This window comes from Elaeis guineensis, chromosome 4, assembly GCF_000442705.2.
Source record: "Elaeis guineensis isolate ETL-2024a chromosome 4, EG11, whole genome shotgun sequence".
NCBI lineage: Eukaryota > Viridiplantae > Streptophyta > Magnoliopsida > Arecales > Arecaceae > Elaeis > Elaeis guineensis.
This window is the reverse complement of record NC_025996.2, coordinates 131,080,792-131,108,745: the sequence shown is the minus strand read 5'-3', so window position 1 is coordinate 131,108,745 and position 27,954 is coordinate 131,080,792. Positions and strand designations below refer to the sequence as shown.

The 27,954-nt window shown below is 37.6% G+C and overlaps 1 protein-coding gene across 3 annotated transcripts; it reads left to right on the top strand.

Moving 5' to 3' along the window:
* Window positions 1-503: 503 nt before the first annotated feature.
* Window positions 504-27,954, top strand: LOC105042657 (protein NLP1). Of its 3 annotated transcripts, none has more exons than XM_010919946.4 (5): window positions 504-746; window positions 1,262-2,166; window positions 2,872-2,919; window positions 3,007-4,045; window positions 26,047-27,954. In XM_010919946.4, exons 2-5 carry the CDS (start codon window positions 1,264-1,266, stop codon window positions 26,925-26,927), a joined length of 2,871 nt encoding a protein of 956 aa, XP_010918248.1. In that variant the 5' UTR covers window positions 504-746; window positions 1,262-1,263; the 3' UTR covers window positions 26,928-27,954. The 3 variants fall into 3 exon arrangements, with proteins under 3 accessions (XP_010918248.1, XP_010918249.1, XP_029119702.1); XM_010919947.4 differs by lacking the exon at window positions 504-746 and adding an exon at window positions 798-1,176; XM_029263869.2 differs by lacking the exon at window positions 504-746 and having other exon boundaries at window positions 1,371-1,511; window positions 1,583-2,166.

Here is a 27,954-nt window from a genome sequence, read left to right as displayed (position 1 = left end):
TTTTAGTCTACCATAATCCTTTTGTTGCACCACGGCCATCACGCCTACTTTCTTTTCCACAAGAGATGGTGCTCTAGATACAACGAGAATCCAACCAGAGCTTCAGACATGGGGACCACCATGTACATGTCCACGGCCACCTAACCCATTTTAATGTGTTATCTATCAAACCCCCTTTGGGATCTCCCAGGATCCACAGCAAGAATCTGAACATGTATATCCCCTCCGGGACCCAGACGATAACTGCCCATCACTGTCATGGTGACACCGCCTCTGGACCCCATCTCCCAGCCGATGTTCCTTCTTTACCCCTTCCTTTGGACTCTCTTGGTATTGGAATCTCTCTCACGCTATACCATTTTTAGTAGACTTTGCCAATGGTTGGAAATTTATCAGGTGGTGGGCCCCCTGAAGGGGTGAATATTCTATCATTGCTACAGTGCACAAGGCCACAGGGACATAACATCATGAGTACAGCCATCCTTCACAAGGATTCAGCTGAGATGCTTTTGGAAGGAGAGGTGGGGGGTTTTGTAGGCAGCAACGGCAGGGCCTTTGAATGGCTGGAGATCCTTTGGTGGTGACTGAGATGGACAGAAAGGAAGAGGGAAAGAGAGGCCCATAGGACCAAGGGGGAGGGACATGAGTGCCTGACTGTTGTTGTGTGGGGGCTCTCTCTTCTTTCTCTTCCTGTCAGCTTTCTTGGTCTCAAAAAGCTCTTGTTGTGGGTTCTGGCATCTGATGCGGTAATCTCTTGAATAAAGGATAAAACCCATGCTAGAATAATCTCCTAGAAAGTGGGCCTCTTGTTTTGTTCTCTTTCTCCAGCAAGTTGGATTTGTTTTGCAGTAGTTGGTCCTCAATTTTCCAATGACTTTGATGTATCTGTGGGCCTGTGAATAATACCTTTTCCTCTTGTTCTTATTTGATTTGTCCTCTTAATTTTTCTGTTTTTGTTTTTTGTGGTGTTTCTGCTGCTTTCAAAGACTCAAAAAAAGAAAGAAAGAAAAGCAAAAGGTAGCCCTTATTGCTTCTTCTTTGTGCATGCCACAAATAAAGTTCCTCTTGGTTTTCCTTTGGTCAGTGGTTGTTTATCCTTCTGAAAGTACTGATTTCAATTCAAAATCACACAAACACGCTAATTCATGCTTTTCTGCTAATCCCTTGTGCTTAGTGGTATGCTTCTGTATCTTGTTTGGGTTCTTTTGTGAAGTTTGTTCTGGATTTGGATTTCTATGATGTGAAAAGAAAAAATTTTCAGTGATGGAGGATAACGTTCTTCCGACGGCTAGCTTACCAGAAAGAGCCCTCTCAGATGTCGTTGTGGAGCTGGATCTCATGGATGAGTTTTTATCTGTACCGGGCTTCGATTGCTCAGATTTCTTGCAACCGGGTACCTCTACTTCTACAAGCCCCTTCAGCTCTTCAGGTTTTTCTCCTCTTTTCGAGGTCAGCAATGGCGGTTGCAATCCAGTCCTGCCGGAAGATAATAATCAAGATGATGTAGAAAGGTCAGTTTTCTCTGTGGATCTACCTTCAGATGAAATTCAAATAGAACTGCTTGATAGAATGCAATCTCCAGATCCAAACGCCGGGGAACAACCCAAATTTTCAGCTCAACTGAATGAATTGCGTATGAATAATCCCAGCTCTGAGCTACACTCGAGCTGGTGGATTCAGCCAAGTGCTCACATGGAGACCATGGAAGAGAGATTAATTCGTGCTATAAATTATATTAAGGATTCACAGAGAGATGGTGATGTCCTTGTTCAGATATGGGTGCCTACAAGGATAGGAGATCGACATGTTCTTACTACACGTGGCCAACCTTTCACTCTTGATTCAACTTGTCAGAGGCTTGTGAATTATAGGACGGTCTCGACGCAATATCAGTTTTCAGCTGAGGAGAACTCAAATGTGGCAGTGGGCTTGCCTGGCCGGGTTTTTCTAGGGAGGGTTCCTGAGTGGACGCCGGATGTGCGCTACTTCAGCCACTATGAATATCCTCGAGTTAATGATGCTCAACGATACGATGTTCGTGGCTCTCTTGCGCTACCGGTATTTGATAGGAATAGCAGGTCATGCTTAGGAGTTGTGGAGGTGGTGATGACAACTCAGAAAATCAATTACAGTTCTGATCTCGAAAATATTTGCAATGCTCTTCAGGTGCTTATTCACTGTTTCACTTGGTGCTGTGTTGATATAGTATGATGATTGTGAAATTTTACATTAAGAAACTCAATTTATCCAAGTAATTTTCTGCTGCCTGTTTGTAGAAAAAAAAATGTTTTAGGGATCTTATCCTTCTTGATTTCTTAGATAAGTTTCAGGTTATTCATACGATTTTTTTGATTTTTTTTCATTTATTCCTAAATTTTCCTTGTTAAAGTTAACCTCTCTTTCTGGCCTTGAAATTTCCCAGTTTTGTTCCTTTCTGCCAAATTGCTTTTTTTTTTCCACTGAATGGATCATTAGTTCTGGCTTTGTGGAAGTGCTTTGAAACAGTCTACTCAACTGTGGACTGCTTAACAATTTCTCTTTATCGTTTTCCTATGCATTTGTGAACTGGCAAGACTTAAAAAAGTTAATTATGTTGCTGGTCATATGTAGAAACATCATTTTGATCTATAACAAATACGATTAAAAGAGTTTTATAATTTTTACCTCCTAATAATATGTTGATAGGCCAATTATTTTTTTTTATTGATCAATTGATAGACAATTATGAAAGAGACCAGAGAGTTGAGAGAGAGAGAGAGAGATGGATTACTTCCTATTTTTTCTTTTTAGGGAAAAGGGAGGCAGAACCACTCAAATTTCTTCATACTTGCTCTGTGTTTTAGCTAAAAGGAACTGAACTGTTGTTTGCAGGCAGTTAATCTTAGGAGTTCTGAAGTTCCTGGGGTTCCCCATGTAAAGGTGAGCTGACAGACTTGCAAAAAAAAAAAAAAAAATCCCAAATAAACATCCTCCTATAAATAATATGTAGTGTCTCTTCTTTTTCAGGTGTGCAATGAATCTTATCAAGTTGCTTTACCTGAGATCCAAAGGGTCCTAAGAGCAGTTTGCGAGACCCACAGTTTGCCACTGGCTCAAACTTGGATTTCATGTATCCAACAAGGTAAAAGTGGCAGTCGCCATACTGATGAAAATTATAAGGATTGTGTCTCCACTGTTGATGTCGCTTGCTATGTTCGCGATCCTACCATGTTGGGTTTTCACCAGGCATGCTCTGAGCACCACTTATTTAAAGGTCAAGGTGTTTCTGGTAAAGCCTTCACAACAAATCAACCATGTTTCTCATCAGATATAACTGCCTTCAGCAAAACAGAATATCCACTGTCACACCATGCCAAATTGTTCCATCTAAGGGCTGCAGTGGCTATTCGACTGCGAAGTATTCATACAGGAACCGCAGACTTTGTGTTAGAGTTGTTCTTACCTATTAATTGTATTGAACATGAGGAACAGAAGCTGATGCTTAACTCTTTGTCCATCACCATCCAACAAGTATGCCAGAGCTTGAGGGTAGTCACATCCAAGGAGCTGGAGCATGAAGCTATTTTACAAGTTGCTCAACTCAACTCTTCAAATGTTTTGCCTGACAAATTTGTTTCAGAGACTAGTCAAAGATTGGATGATGATGATAATCTTTTAACAGAATCTCCTATGATAGGAGTTTCTGGGGAGGTATCATCATGGAGTGGAAGTATCAGGGAGACACAAGAAAATGGAGGAAAAAGTGTTCTTCCCACTTCTGTGCCGCTGGACTTCAATGAGCAGGAGATTGAAGGATTAAGTGTCTGGCATACCTCGGAAGTAGTATTACCTGCTGGAAAGATATTCTCGGAGTTCAAGCAGCATGAGGAAGAGTTGACTAAAGATAGTATTGATCATAAAACTTTTTTTTCTGGTGAACCTGGCTTTTCAAATACTGAGAAAGCAATGGAAAAGAGGCGCACAAAAACAGAAAAAACTATCGGTCTGCAAGAGCTTCAAAAATACTTTGCTGGTAGCCTAAAAGATGCTGCAAAGAGCCTTGGGGGTAAGCATTATCTTCTTGTTGATCATTACTTGTTACCTACAAATATTTGGATTTCTCCTCTATTGGCTATTGGATATCAAGGCCATATATGTCAGGTCAATCAATGCTTCCACTTTATGGAATATATTGCTGAACTGAACTATTAAGTCTATAGGCTTTTTCCCTAATATACCATTTTATCTTCTTTTAATAACTTTTTTTATTTTTGTTAAGCAAATTATAATAACTTTTTTATTTATGTTAAAAAAATTATGTTAAAGCAGCATTAGGAGAATCTAATTAAAATTATGGCATTTAGGTAACAGAGACAAAATAGTGACACTGCTCCTACTGATTGTAATTCAAGGAGAATTGTTGTAATGGTTACAAGGAGTTCATTTGTGTTCAGAATATTGTCAACAGTTTATGAATGTGCACAAAGCTTTCCTATGCCATCTTAGTTGGTCTTCTATTATTTCACCCTTAAATTAGTATCAGCTCTAAGCTAAACCTTCACCTCAAAAGTTATGTTCTTCACTTCATTCAAATTATCATCCTAGATGTCCATATTGCTTTAGGGGTCCTGTCTCTGTTTCTATAAGCTTTTTCCTTGTGATTTGTAGGCACACACTGATCATAGAACACCTTAGAAGAACCGCTCCCATTCATATGACCTCTAATTAAAATAGATCTGCCTTGATGACTTCATTTATCTCTTCTTTTGTATACCAGAGCCAATATATTGAAAATGATATGCATCACTGGGCCATCATTTTGCAGGGAACTCATTTTCATTTAAATTTCCACTAGGATTTGTTATGACATGCTATTACTAATTTTTAGTTCCTCATCCTTCAACTTCTATATTCAACTTTATTTTATTAACTAACATAGCATCATCTACATATAATGTAAATCACCAATTTCTTTTGTGTTGGTAGAAGTTCATCTATTAAAGTGTACAAAAGTATGTGCTTATAGCTGACATTGGTATAGTCCAACTACAAATGCACTTCTGTCTTTTCCCTGCTTACTCTTGAGACTTTTTTTGCATTATATTCATGCCTTTAACAATTTTGCAATACCCTTTTAGACTTGTAGTACACTTTTCTTTCTTGATGCCCATTAGAGCACCTCTGGCAAGTTGATTAAGCTTAAAAGTTATAAGAGTTTCCTTTTTAAATATTAAAATTAGGAAGAAACATAATTCACCCTAGAGGCTTATCTCAGATTCATTAAATAGAGCATTGATGGGATATAGAATAATCAAATAAACAGTTGTTTTGGTCAACCAATATACACCCATTTTCAGTTGGCAATTAGGATACTAGTATCGACATCAACTGAATACTGAATGAACTATATATGTATATGATATGAACATCTGTTGATGAATTAGGTATGGGCTTCGAGAACAGGGACACAAAATATTGTGGTCAGCGGACCTATCTCAGCATGTGACATTTTTGTTTGGAGAAATGTGGTGGAGATGCCTCTACCATGGTTCAAAACTGAATCTCTCCCATCTGGACAGGGGTACCAATCCACGGAGCTAAGGGTGGTTGGCATCTCTATATGTATATGGAATTGCACATGTTTCCTAGGATTTTTTTAATATTCCAATTACAGATCAAATGAGGATGAAACTTTGTATATCCATTCCTGTGTATAAATTCAATGTGAAAATATAACTTACGACTATCATTAGTGAAAATAGGTATTAGTAACAAAGTGGATGGGAACTATCTAGCTCCAACTATATCTCTTCTCGATGCGCTCCAACACTTTATCTAAGTTTTTTTAATCCTTCTTGTTTTAGCATAGTTGACTGAGTATGCCAAATTGGGATTATCCTAGTGGACACAGCCCTTAGCAACCAGAGATTCTGGATTGAATCTTAGGTGGTACATCCCCAAGTATTTGGGCCTGGATATTTAAAGTGTGGATGTGTCTTCATCCTTATCTATCCCAAAAAAAGAATGTAGAGAAAACTGACATATTTTGTGGCAATGAGTTTCAAGAGTGATTGCATTTAGTGAACTTTGTTTTAGTTGATTCAGGAGGATTGCCAAACCTCACTCTGGCCACTCTAGACACGTTTGGATGAGATTTTGGAACAAGATCTGCCACACCAAAACTCTATCATGAAGTGCAATTTCTAAAGGCCATAATTTTCTCATACATCAGTTCTTGGTGCACCAAGTGCCAAAACAAAGCTCTCAACTACTATAAGAGTGTGATCACTCCCAAAGGGTTCATCGCACAATAAATATGGACCTATTAGGCTATTACAACATTTGCACCTTGAAATAAGCCGATCAATGTAAAATTTTCCTTTTCAAGTAAGATTTTAACTGTGTGTATCTGCCAATCTAAAAAGAATGGGGGCAGTGGCAGAAGACAAAGTTAATGTAGAGTCAAGATCTAGCTCCAGGAAGATTTTAGTTTTTCTCATAATTATTTCCAATAGCTGCAACTATTTAGGGAAGTTATAACATCTTCTAACTAGAAAAGAAATCCAATCTAGATTTTGGGACCTAGATCTCACTAGTATAAATAGAGAGATTATGATTCATTTTATTATTCAATTGGTGAAAGTAAAAGCTTTAGAAGTCTTCTTTTGAAAATTCTTTGCATTTTTCTATTCTATTCTAAGAGATTCAAGTTGAATGGATTGAGAAAAATCCTTTCTTCTCTCTAATTGAATCACATGTTCTATTATTTTTTCTAGGGTTAACTATTGATATTATTAATTTATTTTGTCATATAACAGCATGGAGTCGCTAAACCATGATGATCTAGTCATATTTTTCATTTTTCTATTATCATATGCACTAACAAATAGTGGGCATACCATAAGATAAGGATCCATTTGGCTAGCTTGTAGGCTAAAGTTTCAGGATAGAAAGTTAGATGTTTGTTTAGATTTTCAAGATGAGTTTTATGCAACAAATCTTATTAGTTATAGGTCTAGGGATAAGGCTAAGGATTTGGATCAAAGGAGAGGGAAAACGATGGTCCTTAATGTTTAGGATGGGTGTTTTAATGTCAAATATGAGCTCAAATTAAGAGTTATGGGCTAATTACTTGAACCTTAGGTTTTAAATCTCGTGGGACGGAGGTGTCTCGATATTTTCATGGAACGGGATGCCTCACTGTCCCGTCCCATGCTGACAACTATCCCGATCAGGCATCCTCGTAGATATCCTTCTTCTCTCCCATTCTTCTTTCATTTTTTTTCTTTTTTCCTTTTCTTCCTTTTTTTTCTTTCTTTTTTTTCCATCCTCCTTTCTTTTGTTTTCTTTTCGTTTCATTTTCTTATCCCTTCCCTTCTTTTTTTTCTTTTTTTTATTCTCTCTTTCCTTTCTTTCTTCTTTCCTTTCTTTTTCTTCTTCTTCTTTTCTTTCACTTTTTTCTTTTCTTCATCTTCCTATCCTCTTTCTTATTCTCTCTCTGCATGGATGGGTTTTGGAGTTTTGACCTTGTCTCGGTCCCGTTTTCTCACAGAAACGGGACGGAATGCCCTCCGTCCCGCTGGGATGTAAAACCTTGCTTGAACCTATGGACTATTGAACGCCTTTCAGTCCATGTACCTCTAAAGTTTGCCACGATTGATGTGAGGGTTCCGAAGAACATATCTTTACAAGGTTTGAATTATTTACGAATAATTGTGACCTTTGTGGTTCAACATGTGTTGATACAGTGTGACATCATTCTTGACACATGGTACATAACTTATTCATGGCACCACAAAAATATAGATGAAATGCAATATGTTATTATACTATGGAAGATATACTACATGACCCAAGCCCTCACCCAAAAAGGGCTAGCCAAAGGTTATAATTTTAGTTACTTTGCCCTATGTAAGTGTCTAAGATATTCTTAGTGCACAACTGATATGGGACCATGTGCATGCTTGCATAAATCCTCATATATTTCCTTTTGTTTAAGTCTGAGCATTCTTTACCGGGCTAAGGATCAAAATCTAATCAAATCAAATCCAATTACATACACCTATCCTATGCTCATCCCCCAAAAGCCATGTTATAGTGGCTCTAGTCTGCATATGCCATGGGATGGACCCATCAGACATGGTTTACCATACCATCCCATATCTTATCTTACCAAAAGAAAATTGGTACAAAACCTCCCTTCGAGTTAGTACAAACCTCATACTCATACTCATACTGTCCGTACCGAGGTGTACCACCTTATATCGAGGTATACAATCTCGTATCAACTCATGTACCAACCCGTACTAAAGCATACTGACCTATACCAAGGCGTATCAAGATAAAAATTGAGAAAAATGACTTAGGGGTCATCCTGGTCATCCTATACCGATCATACTGATCCGAACCAATAAGGTATCGATATGGTATCCCATATCGAGATTGCAGCCTTGGATGGACCCACTCTGATATGATTTATAATCACCCAGGACCTCTCCCGAAAAGGACTAGCCATAAGTTGTAATTAGGTTCCTTAACCGTTATGATAACTCAAAAATCTTTCTAGTGCAAAAGTAATTTGGGTTTATGCACATGCCTGCATTGGTTTTCAAATTTTGATACTAGTAACTTACCAATATAATCTAGTTTATCGGTATTAATTGTTGGGATTTCTAAGGTGCTAGTGCATGTAAATTTCAAAAACTTTTGAAATATGCAGTGAAATAATAGATTAAAATACTTTTAATCATAACATACATAGATCATATCAAAGCACCTAAGGATCTAGTTCATATGCAAAAAATAACATAATTTGATTTTTAATATAAACTTGTGATCAGATCGCAAGTCTGTTTCGCTTTTCCTTTCTTCAAGTTTGGATTTTCACACGGGCCGATCTTCATCTGCGAAGTGATGATCTTGGATGTCTTCGGAAGGTCCCTTGAAGCTGCACAAGCATCCGGCCTCTATGGGTATCCACGCAAGGCTTTGATCTGATCGGAAGCTTCTTGATCTCATCGGGATGCTTGCTCCCTTGCAAAGATCGCATCTTGATGATTGAAGAAGACTCTTCTTTTTTCTCAAGACTCTCTTAGAGGAAAAAAAGAATAGGAGCAACCTTGCTAGCTCTCTTGATCAGAAGCTTCATGAGAAGAATATTTTTCTTTTTTTCTATGCATTAGAGAGAACCTCTCTTCCTTTCATGCCTCCAAGGAGGAACCTTTCCTCTCTTAAATCCAGCATAAGAAGGAAAACTCTTCTTCTTTTTCTTCAGCCTACGAGGAAGGCCTTCTTCCTCTCTTTTTCTCACACCAGGAAGGAGCCATCTTTTTCTGATTTTTCCCTTGAAAAACAGCAGCTTTCTCACAGTAAAAGGGCTCGTTAAACTTACGCCTTAAATCTGATTTTTCTGCGTTAAAACAGCAAAGAACCCACACCACAACCCCACGCCTAAAGACCCTCTTTAATAGCGTGGAATAGAGAATTAGATAGGAGTCTAACTTCTATTTTTATGGCGTGTAAGAGAGGCTTATGGGATAGAGTTTGGGGTGGCCTTAACTTCTGATTTTTAGGCATGCAGAATTTTCCAACTTGGGGCGTGAACTCCTTCACATTAAGTCATTTACCATGGAGAAAACTATGTGGCATCCTCATAATATGTGGGGTGTAATAATTTCTTAGGCGTGGCCTTAATTCAGCGTGGAGAAGGGTGGTTAGAAGTCTTGGGGGCGTCCAACTCTTGGACGCCTCCCCTCTTTTTAGCATGGAGTTGGGTTTCATAAGGTGGGCAGCCAAGATCTAGATGAGTCCTAGTCCAACTAGGTCTTTCTTGAATCTTGGTTTAATGTCTGATCAATTTTTGGATCAATCTTAACTAATTTAGGAATTAGTTATAACCAAGGTTTTTCATACTGTGCCGAACCGGTCGGTACACCACATATTGTACTAGACCGACGGAGAATCGATACAATTCAGCCGATAAATTCGGTACATCGGTGGTACGATAGGAAAAAAGAGAAAAAGTGAAAGAGAGAGAGAGGAGAAGAGGGAGGGTAGGAGCTGGCGGAGGCTGGCGGTGGCCGACTGCGGTCGTCGGAGAGCTTTCGAGCTCTGTATCGCCCAATAGGACTTTCAAGAGAGCGAGAAAGAGAGAGAGAGCGCTCGGAGGGGAGGAGATCTATCAGACGGACGGTGCTTCTGTCGCGAGGCCCTCGGTGGCTAGCGAGCTGACGCCGACGGCCTGAGGGCAGTCGAGCAGGCGGAGCCATGGACAGCCTGAGGGCGGTCGAGTGATCTTTTTTTTTGTTTTAAATTGATATAGTCGGCAACCCAGTTGCCGACTTCAGGGATTTTTTTAAAAAAAGTCAAAAATCATGAAGCCAGCAAACTATTTACCGGCTTCACTTAAAACAATTTTTTTAAAAAAAAACTCGTGAAACAGGGGGCGTCCCTGTTTTATGCCCACGACACCGCACTCGTGGATTGCGTCCTCTGGCGGCCACAACGATCAACCGAAGGCCGTCCGACGGTCCCACCGGCTCCTTCCCCTCCCTTTTTTTCTTTCTTCCTTCTCTCTTTCTATTTCTCTCCCTTTCTCTTTTTCTTCCGATTCGGGTCCGCTTGCCTTCGTCAGTTCGCCTCGGTTCGGTACGATATGAAACCGTACCGAATTGCACCGCTGGCCGGCCAATACGGCCGGCAGTACCGGCTCAGGATATTTTGGTTATAACCAATTAACTAATTAGATCCTAGCCCAATTTGGAATCCAATCAGGCCCTAATCTAATTAGGAAATTAGTTTGGTTACACCTCATTAAACTAGAGATTGATTTCTTGGATAATAGGGTTATCTCATAATCTAATAAGGCTTGATCCAATCGAATCCAAATCAAATCAAATTGAATCTAATTCAATTAGATTTAATTTTAACCCCATTGCTCAATTAAATTGAGCCCTATTGCAATCAATTGCAAATAAATCCTCCAAAAATTCACTAATCCTTAGCGAATTGAATATTGCAACTTTTGTATTGAATTAATCATCAATTAACTTGACAATTAAATCCTATTGTGATTCATAATCGCAACTCAATCGTCTGATCAATCAAAAGTCTCTTTTGTGTATGACCCCATAGGTTCTATTCTGTCTAATAGTGAGATATATTGTGATCCCTATCACAATATCATCGAAATTCCTTTCAATAGATTAGAATCATTCCAACTTTGCCCATCAAGGATCATCGATCATCAAGATGATGCTCGTGGGTCTCACAATCCATCAGTGACACCTAGCAGTATGTAGTGGCAATCCAGCAGAATAAAAGTGATGAATCTCTAGGTGCAGTTACCATGTGATTCAGTCTCTCTATTGTGAGTCTCAATCAAATGGCAAGTCATAGATAAATCGTCAAATCATAATATCGGTCATATGATAGATTCAATTAGCTCAAATCCGATTGTGATTTTTATAGAAACTCTTTTTCATCAATCACACTGCTATGACTATAGACTTAAGGACTCAGCCTCTCAAATTTCATAGGACTACTTTCTTCTGCTAAGGTTGATAGATTTTATCTAGATGCACATTCTGCTCTCATAATGGATCAACTGTTACCAACATCCACTACAAGGACTCATTGAGTCAATATTTTTATGTAGTCAAACTCCAGCAGCCTCACTGTGAGCAGTCGTGGTATTGCAGGTCAAAGAAATATTCACACTACTGCAGCATCGAGAAAGTTACTAACGAGTGAGTAGATATCCATGTGACTTTTCATATTGGTCACGTTCAGTATCCGTTGTTCTCTAACAATCATCTGCACTCTCGCTCCAGGGTTTCTACACTGCAGACTTGAGACTCATTTGTCTGAAAGAAGCAATCCGTGCATCAGTCTATTCAGATCATTCACCGTTCCTATGATGATCCTATGATCGGGAGTAATTTAAGTATTAACCGCCAATAACACATGCCTCAAATCTAAACTCTTTGAGAATATGTGTCATCATCTTGTTAATCTCTTGGACGATTCATGGGCACATGCAACATGAATGAAAATAAACTGTCTGTCAAGTATAAAATTATATCCTAGAATTATGATATATATCAGCCAAGATTGGCTTCTAACGCATACATCCAATAATCTCTCACTTGCACTAAAGTCAATTTGTCATATACCTAAGCTCCATCTTCTCAAGACAGGTTTTAGTCTTCGACTGACTAAGTGACTTAACCAGTGGGCCTACCACATCTTATTTGGGGTCTACTCTCTGCACCTCTATGTATTTCTACTCGAGGTATTCATGTATATCGCCGCTCTATATGCTTGGACTTTTATTGAGACCTTGGCTCCTTAGCAAGGGTTATGGTGTCATTGTCTTTGCAATACAGTATCATGACATCTGATGATATGACAACTAATTTTGCAACAACATTAGAACCAGAATACATCCTACACATCTATAGTGTACTCAATTTTCATTGATTGGTTGCTTGAAACGTTTCCAACATATCGAACCAACATTGCACTAGAATACATTCTGATGTGGATATTCTATCATTAGTATTCGTGTATCCTCTCACTCTTAGCTCTGACCCTTCTCTAAAGATTAGAAATAAATTCTTAGTTCTTCTCAAGTACTTAAGGATGTTTTCACGGCAGTCCAATGCTCTCAGTCTAGATTCGACTGATATCTGCTCGTGATACTCACAACAAGAGCTATATCAAGTCGAGTACATAGTATGGCGTACTCTTATGCCCAAGTGGGTAGCTGACCCCTTTTAGAGTTTTCTATGCTGAACCTTTTCAGCATCTTTTCTGTGTATTTTTTTGTGAAAACCTAAGCATCCACTTAGATCAATCTCTATAGATCTTTATATTACCTGAATATGAGATGCTTGCCCTAGGTCTTTCATGAAGAATTTTATATGCAACCATATTTTAACCGATGTGAGGATGGGACACTCTCACTAACCTTCATGTAAACACATGATTCCTCATTCTTGATGAAAACAAACATTTTGATTACATCATCGAAAAAAATGTTCTATCTCTGAGATGCTTGCTTAAGTTCATGTATGGATCTTTGTAGTGTGATCTCTATCACTGGAAGTGAAATCCATAGTCCGCTCCATATAGATAGCTTCCCAAGATATCCAATCAAAAAAGCTGTCTACACATCTATTTCTTGAAGTTGATGTCCAACATCACCTCATTGTAGGTTCTGGGATCATCTCTATATTTTTTTTGTCCCATGAGAAACACTTTCTCTACATCCTCTGTAAGCATACTTAAGTACCTTTCAAGAGGATGGGAGATCCTACTAAATTCACGAGGTGGAGGAGGTAGTATATGTACTGGCTCATTATGAATAAATTCTATAGGTCCTATGACTTGTTGCTCTTCAGAGACTTTCTTCAAGCTCAACTTTTCTCTCATTACTTCATATTGGATAACTAATTTTCCAAGAAGGTAGCATGATGGCTCACAATCATATTGTGATCCATTGAAAAGTAGTATCCCAAACTCTTTACTTTAGGATACCTTATGAAATGAGTTCTCATATATCTAGCCTCTAATATGTCCATCTACTGTCACTTGACACGGACTGGACACTCCTAAATCTTGAGATGATCAAGACTTGGTTTCTTACTATGTCAAATCCATACGGTGTGGTAGAAATAAATTTAGAGAGAATCCTATTCAATGGGCAAATTTCAAAAAATAAAGTATGTCCCCAAAAAAATAGATAAATTAGTGAAGTTTATAATAGATCGGATCATATCTCATACAGTCCCATTCCTCCTCTTAAATACCTCGTTGAGTTGAGATGTACTAGGAGGGGTCCACTATGAAACTATGCCATTATGATAAGATAATCGAGAAATTTCTAACTTTGGTATTACCTCTTCGATCTAATCAAAGTACCCTTAGATTTCTTCGGTTTGCTTCTCTACTTCACATCTAAATTTTTTTAACTTTTCAAAGATCTCAAATTTATATCTCATACACATATCTATACTATAACTGATTATCAGTAAAGATAATGAAGTAGAGATAATCTTCCTTGGCTGGCACATCAAATGGGCTGCACACATCAAATGTGTACCAAGATAAGTATTTTAGTGGTCTTTTTTTTTTGTCCCACAAGAGTAGTTTGGTTATTTTTTTCAAAGAGCGGATACACAGATTAGATATGACTCAACAGTCAATAAGCCCAAAAGTTCATGTTTCTCCAGTTTGTTAATCATTTCTTCTTTTATATGATCTAGCCTAAGATGCCACATGTACTTCAGATTTGTCTCAACTCTGGATCTCTCAGATCCAATGGCACTCACTGTATGCTCAAATAAGTTCATGGATGCATCACTATGCAAATAATAGAGACTGTCTCTAAGAACTAAATCCAAATGGTAGTCACAGAGGATAGGTGCCCATAGCCATAGCAGCAACTCTTGCCCTATTGCCGACCCAAAGGGTTACTTCATCTTCACTCGGTCCTCTACCTTTTCTTAGACCCTATACTGAAGTGCATAAATAGGCACTAGAGTCTAATACTCAACTGAGAAAAGAGAAAATCGTAAGATCAGTTTTGAGCAATTTCGACATGCCTTCTCCAGACGTGTCTTTATTTCTTTAGGCTCTTCAGGTATGTATCTTTGAACTTTTCAATATCCCTTAGTTACCAACATATTAACTAATTCAGATAAGGTGCTATAGTTATTCATATGGTAGTTTATTATAAACTATCCATACAAATTAAAAAGGGATCGCATGATCAAATCCACTAGCAATTCCTTGTGCATGGTCATGTCAAGCTTCTCAAGCTCCTTAATGTCTTTGATCATTGTCAAACAGTGATCATGGTTAAGCTGCCTATCATGCATCTTATGTGCTGTACGACTCTGATCACCATACAACTCTTACAGATGAGTCAGCATGTCCTTGGCAGTATACATATCCTCGTGCATGTGTTGGAGTTTATCTAATATAGATGCCAACATATAGCAACTACCCTTATTGTCATTGTCCATTCATTTATCAAGTATAGCTCATTGACTATGGATCGGACGAGCTGGTAACATAAGGATATCTTAGTTGAGAACATGATTTAATTTTCTAAAAATGAAGAACGATGCTTAGGTTTCTAAGCCAGTCTATGTAACGGATTTGATTGAATGGTTGATGTCTAGGATTCGAACTAAAGGGTTGGAAGCTGATACAATAAATCGCAGAGTATAAAGATTCTAGTTAGATATTTGTATTTAATTTTATATTAACTCTAGGGACTTTTAGAAGCAAATAGGCTCCCACTATTTTTTTGGATCCCTACACTCTTCGAGTGGAGAAATGAGAATCCTAACGCAACAACTGAATTTTTAGTAGGTGCTGCGGTCCTATCGATGCCGTGCACCTCATCTAATAGTTATTGATAACATGCACATCGATGCATGGACAATTCTTTGCCCAGATGTTTCTCTAAGTATGTTGCAGCAAGTTGGTCTCTAAGTCATGTGGGCTCACCTAACAGTTATTAACCACACTCAGTTAAGCCCAATCCACCATTCACAAGCAAGTGCAAAGCCGTCATTGGGTCCCTCACTTAATAATTATTGGGTCCAACCTCATCTTTATCTTGGAGCAACTCTTTGCTAATAGAGTGGTTGCATATTTTCAATACAACTGAACCACTGTGACCAACCGAGAATAATCAATGTCGATAGCACACCCGCACATATACAACGGTGAAAGATCGATATACTTAATATTTATGAAGAGGTTTCATTTAAGTCTCATCTAATCAGTCATCACATGACTGATCTAATTGACATGGGCTAAACCAAACCATCAAGCAACCACATTTAAAACTCAATCTTCCAAATTGGTCAGATAAGTAGAGATTTGTGGAAGGCTCTCTCTTGATGGATCAAGGGTCCTCATTAAGTAACCACCTCTCAATTACTGGCTTTAGACACCAATTGATCCAAATAAATTGGCTTAGGTGAAGCAGGCTCGAGTCATAGAGTCAAATTAGGTCCTTAGGTTAATCGATTCTATATATGGGTGTCAATCGATTCGATCAATAATGATTGTATGATCTTAAGCTCTATTGACCTAATCCTAATCAACACTTGATTCAGTTTGATTAATCGCTAAATTGATTTAGACCTATTATGATCAAATCAAAATTCTAGGTGTAATCCAATTACATGACCTAATTTGATCTACCAATAACCAATTCCTCGTGCATAAACACAAATTTTAGATCTTAAATCTAAATTTTTAGATCTAAAGTTTTGGTATGAAAAGTAAGTTTTGGAACTCGAAACAATTTTCAGATCATGCATACAATCATATATCACATATATGAATTAAATTCTGATCATAGAAACTAATTTCAGATCTAAACATGCAATCACATATCATATATATGAACAAATATAGATCATGAAAACTAATTTCAGACCTAAGCATGCTTTCATATAGCATATATACGAACTAAAAATTAGATCTAAAATAATTTTCATATCTATATAATCCTTCATATATCTCATATACAAATTATAAAATCAGATCTAAACAAATTTCAGATCTAAATAATCCTTCATATATCTAATATATGAATTACAAAAACAGATCTAAATAAATTTTAGATCTAAATAATCAGCTATACATCTCATGTTTGAATAAAAATTAGATTTTGAAAATACTTTTCAAATCATGCATGTTAATTTTCATACATATGAACCCATGGCTCTGATAGCATTGTTGGGATTTCTAAGGTGCTAGTGCATGTAGATTTCAAAAACTTTTAAAGTATGCAGCGGAATAATAGATTAAAATACTTTTAATCATAACAAGCATAGATCATATCAAAGCACCTAAGGATCTAGTTCATATGCAGAAAATAACATAATCTGATTTTTAATATAAACTTATGATCGCATCGCGAACCTGTTTCGCTTTTCCTTTTTTCAAGTTTGGATCTTCACACGGGCCGATCTTCACCTGCAAACTGATGATCTTAGATATCTTCGGAAGGTTCCTTGAAGCCACACAAACGTCCGGCCTCTATGAGTATCCATACGAGACTTTGATCTGATCAGAAGCTTTTTGATCTCATTGGGGTGCTTATTCTCTTGCAGAGATCGCATCTTGACAGTTGAAGAAGACTCTTTTTTTCTCTCAAGACTCTCTTAGAGGAAAAAAAGAAAAGGAGGAACCTTGCTAGCTTCCTTTATCAAAAGCTCCCTTGATCAAAAGCTTCATGAGAAGAACATTTTCTTCTCTTTTTCCATGCATGAGAGAGAACCTTTCTCTCTTCCTTTTACGCCTCCAAGGAGGAACCCTTCCTCTCTTAAATCCACGCACAAGAAGGAAAACTCTTCTTCTTTTTCTTCAGCCCATGAGGAAGATCTTCTTCCTCTCTTTTTCTTATGCGAGGGAGCCATCTTTTTCTGATTTTTCCCTTGAAAAACCGTAGCTTTCTCACATTAAAAGGGCTCCTTAAACTCATGCCTTAAATCTGATTTTTCTGTGTTAAAACAGCAAAGAACCCACGCCATAACCCCATGCCTAAAGACCCTCTTTAATAGCATGGAATAGAGAATTGGATAGGAGTCTAATTCTAACTTTATGGCGTGTAAGAGAGGCTTATGGGATAGAGTTTGGGGCAGCCTCAACTTCTGATTTTTAGGGGTGCAGAATTTTCCAACTTGGGGCGTGAACTTCTTCACATTAAATCATATTTACCATGGAGAAAACAATGTGGCGTCCTCATAATATGTGGGGTGTAATAATTTTTTGGGCGTGGCCTTAATTTAGCGTGGAGAAGAGTGGTTAGAAGTCTTGGGGGCGTCCAACTCTTGGACACCTCCCTTCTTTTTAGTGTGGAGTTGGGTTTCATGGGGTGGGCGGCCAAGATCTAGATGAGTCCTAGTCTAACTAGGTCTTTCTTGAATCTTGGTTTAATCTCTGACCAATTCTTGGATCAATCCTAACTAACTTAGGAATTAGTTATAATCAATTAACTAATTAGGTTCTAGCCCAATTAGGAATCTAATTAGGTCCTAATCTAATTAAAAAATTAGTTAGGTTACACCCCATTAAATTAGGGATTGATTTCTTGGATAATTGGGTTATCTCATAATCCAATAGGACTTGATCCAATTAAACCCAAATCAAATCAAATTTAATTTAATTCAATTAGATTTAATTCTAACTCCATTGCTCAATTAAATTGAGCCCTATTGTAATCCAATTGTAAATTAAATCCTCCAAAAATTCACTAATCCTTAGCAAATTAAATATTACAACTTTTGCGTTGAATTAATCATCAATCAAATTGATGATTAAATCCTATTGCGATTTATAATCGCAACTCAATCGTCTGATCAGTCAAAAAAAATTTTTGTGTATGATCCCATAGGTTCTATTCTGTCTGATAGTGAGATATATTATGATTCCTACACAATATCATTGAAATTTCTTTCACTAGATTGAAATCATTCCAACTCTATCCATCAAGGATTATCGATCATCAAGATGATGCTCGTGGGTCTCACAATCCATCAATGACACCTAACAGGATGTAGTGGCAATCCAGCAGAATAAAAGTGATGAATTTTTAGGTACAGTTACCGTGTGATTCAGTTCCTCTATCGTGAGTCTCGATCAGATGGTGGGTCATGGATAAATCGTCAAACCTTAACATCGATCATATGATAGATTCAATTAGCTCGAGTCTGACTGTCATTTTTATGAACACTCTTTTCCGTCAATCACACTACTATGGCCATAGATTTAAGGACTCAGCCTCTCAAATTCTATAGGACTACTCTTTTCTGTTAAGATTGATAGATCCCATCTAGATGTGCATCCTACTTCCACAATAAACCAACTGTCGCTAACATCCACTACAAAAACTTATTGAGTCAATATTTCTGTGTAGTCAAACTCCAGCAGCTTCACTATGAGTAGTCGCGGCATTGCAGGTCAAAGGCTATTCATACTATTGCAGCATTGAGAAAGTCACTAACGAGTGAGCAGACATCCATGTGACTTCTCATGTTGGTCATGTTCGGTGCCAGTTGTTCTCTAACAACCACCTGTAATCTCACTCCAGTATCTTTATAATGCAGACTCGAGATTCATCTGTTCGAAGGAAGCGATTCATGCACCGATCTATTCAGATCATTCACCATCTCCATTATGATCCTACGATCGGGAGTAATTTAGGAATTAACCATCAATGACACATGCCTTAAATTCTCAACTCTTTGAGAATATGTGTTATCATCTTGTTAATTTTTTGGACGATTTATGGACACATACAACATGAATGAAAATAAACTGCCTATCAAGTACAAAATCATGTTCTAGAATTATAACATGCGTCAGTTAAGATTGGCTTCTAGGACATACATCCAACACTAATTTGTATATATTAGTACTTAAATCATAAGTTCTATTTGCTTTTAGAATTTTGTACATAAAATGTTGCATTCGGTGTTACACTTATCAATACCGCTTGATACTTTCATCTAAGTGTTCAAAATGAGTTGCTACTAATAACCCAATTATTAGTTGTCAATTGGCAATCTTCACAGGAGGAAAAGTAAAGAAATTTCTATTTATCCTTATGTGCCTTTTATATTATTCTCAGGGACAATACTTGAACCCTCACATGCAGCTCAAAGATTGTGTCAGACATGCATTGATGATCAGTCCATGCTAGAAAGTTAGATACTTGTAAAAAATTTGCCCCAACAACTTTAAAATTGAGCTTTTCATTGGTGTCATTTTCTTTTGATTCTTTTTAATGTGGATATTAATCTATTGCGAGGTGAAAGAGGTAGTTCATATTTCTACTAGTTCATTTGGTATATGCAATCATGTTGCTTTTGCAACCCTTATTACCATTGTTCTCACTATGACCTCCCTCTGTGACCATGCCTACCCTTGTTTACCATCATCTCCACACTCACTGACTTGAATTACTTGGTCCAATCACTGAAGCCTGGCCTCAACATATCTTCTTCCTCACCCTAGCAGCCTTCTTTAGCCGTATTGTCTTCTTCATGTCCTCTTAATAGCATCGTCCTTCATGGTGGTTACATCTTTGTTCATCATGGCTATGCTTACAATCATGCCTATTGTTTTTTCACTTGTTCCTCCCCTTCATATTCATTAAACTTGTAAATCTCCCTTTTGTTTGTTTGTCACCATGCCAACCCTTTTGCAATTTAAGTTTGTGGAGGTCTTAAATCTCGATCATCTTTGAATGTTGCAACCTACAGGCTGTAGGTATTGATTCTTTGCAGCAGGGGTCTTGCCTCCAAGATAATAGGTGCCGTAAGTTGACCCAGGCATTTTTCAAGCTAGGCCATGTTCAAGCTGGGTTAAATCCAAGGATCAATAGCCAAAGAGCTAGCTTGAAACTGTCTTAGTCCATCCTTGGGCCTACTTGAGCTTGAACCTATTCTAGTAGTTAGCCCTTAGTTCTAGATAAGCTCAATCCAACAAAAAATCTTAGCTTGGGGAAAACATTAATCTATCATTGCCGTTCCACTATGGGAGGGAGGGAGAGCTAGTATATGCTTGGTGGTGATAGGGATGAGTGTATCACTATTGTGACGGTGTGTCTGTGGTGGTAGACTAGTTCTAGAAAGGAAGGTAGGGGTCAAGACTCAAGAGAGTATACTAATTTGATGAAGGCTGCTAGGCCCTATGAGATTCATCTCACTACCCTTATGCCGGTTGTAGAAGCTTGATCTTGACTTCGTTCCTCTTCCTTTTAGTTTGTGGTTACCAATACTGATCAACAAATCACACATGATCTGGTAGCCCCTCAAATTAGGGCTAGGATTAGAGTTAGGGAGATGAGTGGATAGGGGAGGATAGATGGAGGGGTAAGTTGTAATGATCCAAGAACTCAAGCTAAGAGTTGTTGTTAAATAGGTTCCTTGGCCTCCCAATCATGGTCAACATGTGACTAAACACATAACCTTATGGGTCATCAGTTATCACACTCCCATTTAAGCCCTAACATCTTGGCTAGGGGAAGGGTCCAATCATAATCACCATGATTGCCTCGTGATGAACCTTGAAGGGCCCTGCTGCTTCCCCTAGTCCACATGGACTATAGGTTGGGTTAACTTTGATACCACTGGTCATGACCCAAGATGGAGGCCTTTTTTGCCTTCCACCTAAGCTGCATAGGAAAGGCCCAAAGCCAAACCCAGCAACAATAAAAAAGCTTCATAGGTTCTTTGTATCCAAGCACAAGTAGTCCACATCTTCACAAATGCAGATGCACACACAACATGCCCTTGTGGGTCCACACACTCCTAGTTTAAACTTTTACATCCTTATTAGGGGAAGGTCCAATCCTAATCAGTAATCACCATAAATTTTTCATGGTCTGTACTAAAAGGGCTTGCATTTCAATATCCCCCTTGTCCTCATTGACCATGGGCCTGGTTGGCTCTAATACTATTGTAACAACCTAGGAATTCATCCAAAATGGCTAGCTAGGGGTTATTATTAGTTAGAGTCCTTGACCTTGTTTAAGCATCCACAGCCTATTTGACACACATGAATGTACAATTGAACATACAATTGCATAGGTCCTCACACACTTTAAAGAGGTGACCATTGGGTTGGAAAGGTAATAGAGGCCATTGAGGAAAGTGTTGGTCTCATCTAAATGTATGATCCACTATAGGTTGCATGTTGGTTACTTGCTTGAGGCCCGATATATAGCTATCAACCTAATATCCTTCTTAGTTGCCAACTTGCAACATATGCTACAAGCTCTGACACTATTTTCAAAATTCAAGGACCTCACCCAAATGGCTAGTAAAGAGTGGTTATTAGTTGAGGTCCTTGGCCCTACTTAACTATCCAAGGCCCCCCTAACAGACAACGGATGTTGGACTAAACCCACCATCACATGAGTCCTTAACACAACCCCCTTGTTCAAGCCTCAGAATTCTCCCCAAGATAAAGGTCCAATGACTCCAATCACAATCACAGGACCAGCTTGTGGTTAGACCCAAAAGGACCCATGTCGCAATGTCCTTTTGTCCCCTTGGACCATCAGTTAGATCAACTCTGATAGTATTTGTGATGAACCAGGATCTTACCTGAAATGGCTAGTTTAGTGGTATTGTTAGTTTGGATTCCTGGATTTATTTAAGTATCCAAGATCTATCCAATGTACAACTAATGTGGGACTAAACATGTCATGCCCCCGACCTGAGATCACGAGCCAGGGATCGCGACAACTACCACACACTTATGAAAAACTCTCTTCACAAATATGCAAGGCATTTCAAACATGATATCAATGCATCACACTAGAATTAATTTAAATAACTTAAAATCAAATTTCAATTAATTAATCAATCCAATGGATAACCAAATTTAAAAGTCTTATATCAAATAAATATTCACTAAAAACTTAAAAATAATAGTAATGGATCTAAGTTCAACGATATTGATAGTGCGAAATCTCGCTTTTGATCTTACTCCCAAGTAACACCCACATTTGCAACTAAGTATCGGCATCTGAAAATAAAAGAAGGATAATAAGCTCGATAGCCTAGTAAGTAAAGAATATTTCAAAGAGATATTTCAGATATTATCTTAAGATATGATATTCAAAACAAATACCATAAATAAATATAAGTACATATTCCATTCTAATTTATGTAAATTAGATACTTTCAAATATTTATATACATACATGATCATAAATCTGATTCGAAATAAATCACAGATATATAACTCAACAATCTTTGACTATGACCACACTTATATCTTGTGGCAGGGTCAGAATAGAAATAATGAGCTCAATAATAATTAAAGAACTAATGTACAACCCCTATTAGTAGGGTCTAGAGAACGAATGCACAATCTCCATTGGCAAGGTTCAGATAACATAGTTAGATTGAGAGTTCAAATCCAATGTATGCCAAAATACTTTTACAAGATAATATATTTATGCCCTAGTTTCAATCAATGTATGCATATTTTATAATAAATCAATAAACCATGATTTTTCAAAAATCTTAAATTTGTAGATTACTCTCCATTCAAATACAATTTCACAAATCATACATAAATCAAAAATTAATTATTTGCTTTCAAAATAAATTATTTAAATAAAATATCTTGAAAAGATGGTTCATTATTTACATCTGCAAAAATAAGGACAGACTTAATCTTGAGAGAATCCTTCAGAACCTATTATTCAAAAATATATTCTTGCATTAATTTTAGTTTGTAACTAATTAAAACTAAAATCTCAAATTCAAATCCTATATAGGATCTAACTAGAAATAAGTTGTACCATAGATTAGATTCCTTAGAATAAGATTGGGATAGGATTAGACTGACCATGGAAGATGGTCCTTTAGATTTACCAATCCCAAGATAGAAATATAGCAAAGAGAGACAATAAGCACGGTAAAGAGAAAAACTTTGCAGAGAGAGAAATATTCTAGAGAGAGAAAATTGTAGAGAGGTAAAAGAGAGGAGAGAAAGAAGAGAGAAAATCCTCTTTTCTTGCTTTTCTTTTCTTTTTCTTTTCAGCTTTTTTTCTCCCTTCTTCCTTCATTTGGGCAAACAAGGGATTCTTGAATCTCCTTCTTTCCCAAGCTAAAAGCATCCTACCTTGTTGGGAAATGGTGGCCGAGGATGTGGCCCACGACAGTGGAGACAAGGATCCTTAGTCCGGCGATCAACAACAACAACGTCGCCTAAAAGAAAAATCAAAAATAATGATGCAAAATAGGGGAAATTCAAAGGCTTAATGTTTCAAAAAATCTGGCGATAGCTAGCCAGAATCAAAAGTGTAAGGGTTGGAAATAACGAAGAGAAGGATTAGTGAAAGATTCAAGGGACCCGTACCTTATTTTCAGTGACGGTTGACCATGATTTTTGGCAAACACAATGAGCTTAATCAGTGACTTTTCTAGAGAAGATTTGGAAATAAGAGAGGCAAAATCTCGGGTTGGGGTTGTCGTCTTCAAGGGAGAGGTGGATCCTCTTCAAATAGATAACCAAACGGAGGGAAAATAGGCTAGAATTCGACTCCAAATCGATTTTGGAGTCTTGGTCGGACAAGGAAGAAGAACTCCTTTGGGAATTCTGTTTCTTGTTCAATGCCCCCAGCATGTGCAAAGCAAGTGTTGGCTTAAGATTTTTTTTTTTGTAAGTTGGGCCTAATAGGTTTTTGGGCTGGGTTAAACAGACTAAGCCTGGATCTCGGTATTACAAAGCACACGTCCACATAGGTCCTCACATTAGTTTTTGGTATTTAGAGAAGAGTTGAAGACCTCACTTTTCTCTTCACAAGAAAGAAATGATGAGATATAATAATACACATATGTATGCAATCTTGGGTTGGGTCAAGTTGTGCTTCTTCAACGTCTTGCCAACTTAGGCCTAGCCTAATATTTAATTGGACCTTAAATGCTAGGCTTAGCCTTGTTTAATTGGCTGGAAGCCTCTACTCAAACTTGCCTGAAACTAGGCCCAGTAGGCCTAGCCATTTTTCCCAAAAATATGGTGGTTGGATTTAGTAGGTTAGTGTTGGTCTTTTTGGAAAAAAATGGTGGCCGAAGAAGCATTAAGAAAACCTATACGTGGCATAGGGCCCATGAAGATTCCCTCGTTATGGAAGGCTAGTATTGGTTGAGGATGTGATGCATGTGTGAACGCATGGAGGTCAAATGGATAGTGGGCTTTGTTTTGTTAGAAAGATGTTTTATTAGAAACTCAAGTCATCGCCCATAGTCACATGATGACTATCTCTTTTGCTTGTGCACATGGAGAAGGATGCATCAAAATCCTTAATTTTTCCATTAATTTATACTAGACTAGTACCTTTAGTAGCCTAAATACATAGATGACTTATGAAAGGAAAAAAGTACCAAGTAGAAAGACTTAGATTAATATTTGTTGACTTGATACTGGACGTTGTATTGGTACCATCTTGGTATAGTTTGGTACACTCAGTACGGGGATCGATTCGTATACCAACACTTGATATGCCCCCCTAGGTAATGGTACACACCGATATTGATAGGTATGGATGCTATGAGTTAGATTCTTCCAATAATGAATTTAATCCATTATAATGATGCCTGAGTTGGTTTTAGTTGTTTCTTGATCTTGGATAAAGATGCAGACATTAAAAAAAAATAAAGAAATCAAAATGTTCTATATATTTTATCCTTGAGTAATTTTAGTTTTTTAATGAGTAACATGTAAGTTGATAGCAACATTGCTGGTAAGACAAATAACTCTAACATTTTGGTTCTTTTCTTGAAGTATTTAGAAGATAACATGCTACTTACCTAGCAACAATTTTTTGTCCCCTTTCTGTCATTCCTGAGATGCTACTCTTCAATCGTAGTTTTACTATATAAATGAATAATCATCCATTGCATGACTCATAATTGTGACCACTGTCTAAAATTTATGAAAGCATCACTAGTTTGCTTACATGACTCATAATCATTGACATGTTTGAGATTAAGAATGACATAACAAGTTAATCAATCATTTATGAGTTGGCGGTGGAAATTAACACCAATTTTTTTGGTGATTTCATATAGAAAATGAAACAGCATAATAAAGGGTTTTTTGATATTTTCTATCCCACAATATATACAAAATTTAGATATTTACAAGCATACTTGTGAGTTGAGTCTTTTCCCCAATATGCACAGTATTTCCCTTTGTTCCTCTTAGCCAAATCAAGTGCATGTATACGCACTCGAATCAGTCATATCTTTGCCCGCACAATGTTGATTACGCAATGCTAGTTTTTTAACATTTGTCAGGGGCTTTTGCTTTTTCCCCTCATAAGCAAGTCAACTGACCTTAGTACTGTTTCAGTTTTATCGCACCTTAATAGGTATTGTGCATTGAATTATTTTGCTTAGTGACTGAAAAAAATAAAAGTTGAGTATTCCTAATTGTTTGATGGTGGGCAAGTCATTGTCATGTTTACTTAGCGAGACTTGATCATGCTACTCTCTGTGCCCTGCTTTTTTTCAGTGTGCCCCACTACTCTGAAAAGGATATGCAGGCAGCATGGAATTAGCCGTTGGCCTTCACGAAAAATCAAGAAAGTTGGTCACTCCTTAAGAAAACTGCAAGTGGTTATTGACTCAGTTCATGGCCCTGAAGGCACTTTTCAGTTCAGTTCCCTCTATGAGAATTTTACAAAAGCCACGTGGTCTAATGAAAGTTTACCAGGAAGTACCTCATTTTCCACATTGAAGCAAAAGGAAAATCCAGAATCCTCAACTGCAAATCAACAGCAAGAAGCTAAATTGAGCTCTCACACTTCTGGATCAAATTCTCTTTCATCTTCCTCCTGTAGTCACAGCTCTAGTTCAAGTCTTGGCTGTTCCAGTGGGACTAAACAGTGCAGCAATGCTCAACTTTCTATCAAACAAGAAATTTCAGTAGAGGAGAACCAGAGCGGCATGCTTAATAAAATTCAGATCCCCATCGAATTACAGCTCTCAGCTAAAGAAGGACCGATATCTCTTGCTAGATCCCAAAGTCACGAGCTCCTTAGTGAGCAACCTTTTTCAGGAACTCATGCTGCTTTGCATTGGAGTCGACATGATTCTCTTAAAGTCAAAGCCATATATGGGGAAGACAAAGTTATATTCAAATTGCAGCCTACATGGGGCTTTCAAGATCTGAAGCAAGAGATTGGGAAGCGGCTTAATATAGGCAATATAAATTTGGTGGCTCTTAAGTATTTGGATGATGATTCCGAATGGGTCCTATTAACATGTGATGCAGACTTGCAGGAGTGTATTGATGTATATAAGTTATCTAGTGCTCGTACAATTAGAATTTCTGTTCACCATGTTCCTCAAGAGATCACCAAGTCTTCTTTGGGCCATAGTCCTGACAATTAAAAGAAGGCTATCTTCATTCCATTGGATTTCCATGTTGCGGAAATGAATCAGCAGATTTGTATTGCATCCCTGTGTTTTTAATTGAAAATATGGCTGAAAACTTGAAAGTACATCTAGAAGGATTTTAGAGGTTTTTATTATTGGAAATTGGGAAGTCTGATGACTCGAACCTGTTTCATCTGCTGCTAGGGGAAGATGATCCAGATGGTACATTTAAGGAAATCAAAAGCTTTCTAGATGCACTGTACTTAATATATGGTGCAAATTCTCTCAATTTATCTGGAAATGATCGTTTCCTACAGCACCAGTATCTTTTTTGTATTCATATCAGGAAGATGGGTGTTTAAGCTCTTCAGGCATTGCATGATTGTAACAACTAGGAGTATACACTACCAATTAGTGAAAGAATATGATCCTCTTAACCAGATAGACCTATAGAGCTCCCTGTAAATTTGTACTTTGACATTTGCTGAAACTTCTGGTGACTACTCCGGCAGAGGTGTTACTGGACAATAGATTTTGCTATTGCAGTATTTCTTGTGGTGTGAGAAATGCTCAAGGACTGACCTGTAAGTACTAACTAAACTTCTAGTTATCTGTATCTTCAGACAGTGTCAGTACTAGCAGTTCTGTGGCAGGCATGGTATAATTGAAGAAATGCATCTTGGTAATTGTTAATTGTTGATGAGCATGAAGGCTTCGCATCTACTTCAGTTTGGTCATCAGTTCTGCATATTAGCACCTCCACTGAAGGTTGGACGTAGTTTCTAATCTTGTACAGTATTATAAGTAAAGTTGAGCAACTTTCTTATTTGGTCTTTGCCATAATTTTATAGGCAAGTCCAGTTACTGTTTTTTCTCTTGATCTGTATCTTATGGTTGGGAGTGAGAATGACTTGGAGCTGGCCTATATGCAATTATTACGTTTCTCGAAACATAGAAATTTTAGGGTTTAATCATTTTCAACTTTTGAACTTGAACCTTGACTAGAGTTAAGAGCAAATCAAATAACTCTATTTTCTTTCTC